The sequence below is a fragment of the Aplysia californica genome, unplaced genomic scaffold, assembly GCF_000002075.1.
Source record: "Aplysia californica isolate F4 #8 unplaced genomic scaffold, AplCal3.0 scaffold01101, whole genome shotgun sequence".
Lineage (NCBI taxonomy): Eukaryota > Metazoa > Mollusca > Gastropoda > Aplysiida > Aplysiidae > Aplysia > Aplysia californica.
Window position 1 is genome coordinate 15,992 of NW_004798371.1, and position 4,035 is coordinate 20,026.

At 40.2% G+C, this 4,035-nt stretch overlaps 1 protein-coding gene across 1 annotated transcript in view; it reads right to left on the minus strand.

Annotated features, from left to right (window-relative positions):
- Positions 1 to 67: 67 nt before the first annotated feature.
- The window catches only part of LOC101857158 (muscle M-line assembly protein unc-89), a gene marked incomplete in the record, with an annotated part of 76,337 nt that continues 72,369 nt past the window's right edge, over positions 68 to 4,035 (minus strand). The window contains 3 exon segments of the mRNA XM_013089999.2: positions 68 to 288; positions 840 to 1,015; positions 1,464 to 3,855. Of these exon segments, the coding sequence (XP_012945453.2) occupies positions 68 to 288; positions 840 to 1,015; positions 1,464 to 3,855 (2,789 nt within the window).

Consider the following 4,035-nt stretch of genomic DNA (forward strand, 5'->3'; position numbering starts at 1 on the left):
GAAGAAGAAGAAGAAGAAGAAGAAGAAGAAGAAGAAGAAGAAGAAGAAGAAGATTATAGTAACCAGCCTACCTGAATGCCAGCATGACCGAGTCGTCCTGGCGACGGGTGAGGATCTCCGAGCTGTTCTCCACCTCCTTCCCGTTGAGGATCCAGGTGACCACGGGGTCAGGGTTACCGTCCACTACGCAAACAAACTCCACGGGCACGCCCTCCACGGCCTCCATGTCGTAGAACTTGGTGAGAAAAGTCGGAGCTACGTGGGCGTCTTTGATCTTCTCTTTGAGACCTGCAGTATGACAGAGTGTTTTAAAAAAATCTTCTACTTGGTTTTTTTTTCCGTTAAAGTTTGAACATTTGGTTACTGTTGGAGTCATTTTTTTTATTTCCTCCCTGTTTTCCAGTTAAAATTAATTCTTAAAAAAAAATGTTTTGCTTGTTTCTCCGTTTGAATCTCAATATTTGGTTCCTGATGGAGGAACCTTTTAATTTCCTATTTGTTTTTCGTTCGAATCTGAATACTTATTATCCTATTGCAAACAACACCCTTTTTATGCAGGTATGTTATTTAGAGTCATAGTACTTGATTTGAGGCTAAAATTTAATGTCCTTCATGGCATAAGGTTGGTCATTTATTGAACAGAATAGGAATGCCTTTAAGTTCAGAATAAAGAAGGGGAGAAACCCAAGGAAATCAGGCCCTCGCAGGTAAGTTCTAAGAAGCCCCCACTTTAAGGATAGTTTTTTTTTATAAAGACCCGTACATCGTGTGAATGAGGGTGTGAATTATTTACAAAAATGTTCATCAATAGTAGATAAAGCATGAAAAGACCCACTTACCAACCACGTTGAGAAGGGCCTCTGATTTCGCCTCTCCGTACTCATTCTTGGCCAGGCACGTGTAGCGTCCGCCGTCGTCCATGTCCACCTTCTTGATGAGCAGGGAGAAGATATCATCGTGGAAGTTCACCAGCTCATGCTTGTCACTAGCGGTCACCTTGTGACCGTCCTTGAACCTGACAGTGTCAAGTGGAAAAAAGATGCAGGGTCGTAATGTAGTTTTTATACATATTAATACATTGTATATCATGTAATTAAACACAATGTCAGATAAAAACTCGCAAGTGCACGAACACAGATATTTTTGAAAAGCAAAAGTAGATCTAGCACTTAAGTCTTATTTATTTTAATGTTTTACTTGTTCTCATTGTTTGAATTGTTAGGGATAATTAAAGCAAAACTCAAAATAAAACACAATAAAAAGACATAAAAGAAAAACAATAGTTATTAGTAAAAGAACAACACCATAAAGTACCATCAAAACAAAACCAAGAAAATATAATATTATATCCTAAAATATTGGAACATAATAGCAATTATGCTAAGAGTGCTTGAATAGTAAAAAATATTCCAAATTAAATGAAATACGTTCAGAAGAGTCATCAAATCACACTTATTGCTCACCAAGTGATATTAGGGTCTGGGTAGGCAGACACGCGGCAGTCGAAGCGAGCCATGTCGCCCAGCTCTGTCACACAGTTGTCCATGCTTCCTTTGAATTGAGGTGCTGCTGGTTTTCGAGATTCTTTCTTCGCTTCTACTTTCTCCTCTTCTTTAACCTCCTCGGCTTTCTTTACCTCTTTCTTTTCTTCTTTGACTTCTTCGAACTTCTTAAGTTTGATTTCTCTTTCCTCTAAGACGTCTTCCTCAAATCGCCTTGGTTTGCGCACTTCCTCTTTTTCTTCCTTGACTTCTTCCTTGACTTCCTCTTTCTGTTTGGCTACCTCTTTCTTTTCTTCTTTTACTTCTTCCTTCTCCTTTACTGGTTCTTCTTTCTTTTCCTTTGGTTCTTCTTCAAACCTCTTTAACTTGATCTCTCGTTCCTCTAAAACGTCTTCTTCAAATCTCCTCGGCTTTCGTACTTCTTCCTTTTCTTCTTTCAACTCCTTGTCTTCCTTCTCGTCCTTTTTCTCTTCCTTGACAGCTTCTTCTTTTACCTCCTTGGGTTCCTCTTTCTTCTCGTCCTCGTCAAACCGCTTGAGTTTGATCTCTCTCTCCTCTAAGACGTCTTCTTCGAATTTCTTTGGTTTGCGTACCTCTTGTTTCTCTTCTACTGTCTCTTTTGTCTCTTCTTCTTTGACTGGTTTGGTTTCCTCTGCCTGTCTTGTTTCCTTGTCTTCCTTTTCTTCTACTTTTTCTTCTTTCTTTGCCTCTTCGTCAAAACGCTTCAATTTGATTTCTCTTTCCTCTAATACGTCTTCCTCAAACTTTTTAGGTTTACGAACTTCTTCTTTTTCTTCCTCTTGCTCCTTCTTTTCTTCTTTCTCTTCCTTCAATTCCTCTTTCTTTTTTGGTTCGTCGTCAAATCTCTTTAGTTTGATTTCCCTCTCTTCTAGGACGTCTTCTTCAAATCTCTTAGGTTTACGAACTTCCTCTTCTTCTTTTACTTCTTCTTTCTCTTCTTTTACTTCTTCCTTCTTTTTCGGCTCGTCGTCAAATCTCTTTAGCTTGATTTCCCGTTCTTCTAATACGTCTTCTTCAAACTTCCTTGGCTTTCGAACTTCTTCCTCTACTGTGACTTCTTCTTTCTCTTCCTTTACTTCTTCCTTCTTTTTTGGTTCGTCGTCAAATCTCTTTAACTTAATTTCCCTCTCTTCTAATACGTCTTCCTCAAAACGTTTAGGCTTACGAACCTCCTCTTCTTTCTTTACTTCTTCTTTCTCTTCTGTAGCTTCTTCCTTCTGTTTTGGTTCGTCGTCAAATCTCTTTAGTTTGATTTCCCTCTCTTCTAGGACGTCTTCTTCAAATCTCTTAGGTTTACGAACTTCCTCTTCTTCTTTTACTTCGTCTTTCTCTTCTTTTACTTCTTCCTTCTTTTTCGGCTCGTCGTCAAATCTCTTTAGCTTGATTTCCCGTTCTTCTAATACGTCTTCTTCAAACCTCCTAGGCTTCGGAACAACTTCTTCCTCTTCTTTTTTGACTTTTTCTTTCTCTTCTTCCTTCTTCTTTGGCTCGTCGTCAAATCTTTTTAGTTTGATCTCCCTCTCTTCTAAAACGTCTTCTTCAAATCTCCTGGGTTTGCGTATCTCCTTCTCTTCTTCCTTTACCTCTTCCTCAGCAGGTTTGCTCTTCTCTTCAACCCCGACCTCCGCTTTTTTCTGTTCTTGAACGGCTTCAACGATTGCCTCTTCGACAGCTTCTGGAACCTTCTCTTCTTTGGCTTCAGACTTGGGTTCTTCGCGGATTTCAGCAACTTCTTCCTTCGACTGAGTCTCAGAAACTTTAACACCTTCCTGCTGGTCTTCGGTCTTTACTTCAACTGTACCCGACGGAGTCTCTTTTTCTTTCTCAACACTGGCTTCAACTGCAACCTCTTCGGTCTCTACTTTACTCTCTGTGTTTTTGAGAGAAACCTCTGTCTCTAGATCTTGAGTTGACTGGATGTCTACAGCAGCAACTTCAGTCTTGCCTACACCTTCCTCAGGAGAGACCTGGACTTCTTCTTTTTCTTTCGCTAGAACTTTACTTTCCTCAACGCTCTCTTCCTCTACTGCCTCAGTGACTGCCTTCTCTGTGGTAGCTGTATCTTCGGTTTTTCCACGATCCTCTTGTGGCTGTTCCTTCTCCTCTTCCTTGATAATTTCTACCTCGATAAGAGTATCTTCAACCTCAGCCTCGTCGTCGTCGTCTTTGACCTTTTTGTCGCTAGAAATTTCTTCTTCCCTCTTTTCTCCTACTGTTTCATTAAGTTCGTCTAAGGCGGCGTCTATCAGGTCTCTATCGTCTGCCCCGTTGAGCCAGGACGAGTCTATGTCCTCGGCAGCTGTCTCCGAACCTGTTTCCGACTCTGTTACGTCTGTCCAGCAGAAAGAAAACATCTTATTATTAAACAGATCTACCAGTAACTGTATTTTGTAGCATAACAATAACAGATAGAAACATACACAAGAGTACAATCAGAAAAACTTAAAGGCTCATTTATTATTAACTTTGCACTACAAACATGTCTCTTTCCATGCTCTCTTTGTACCCCCCC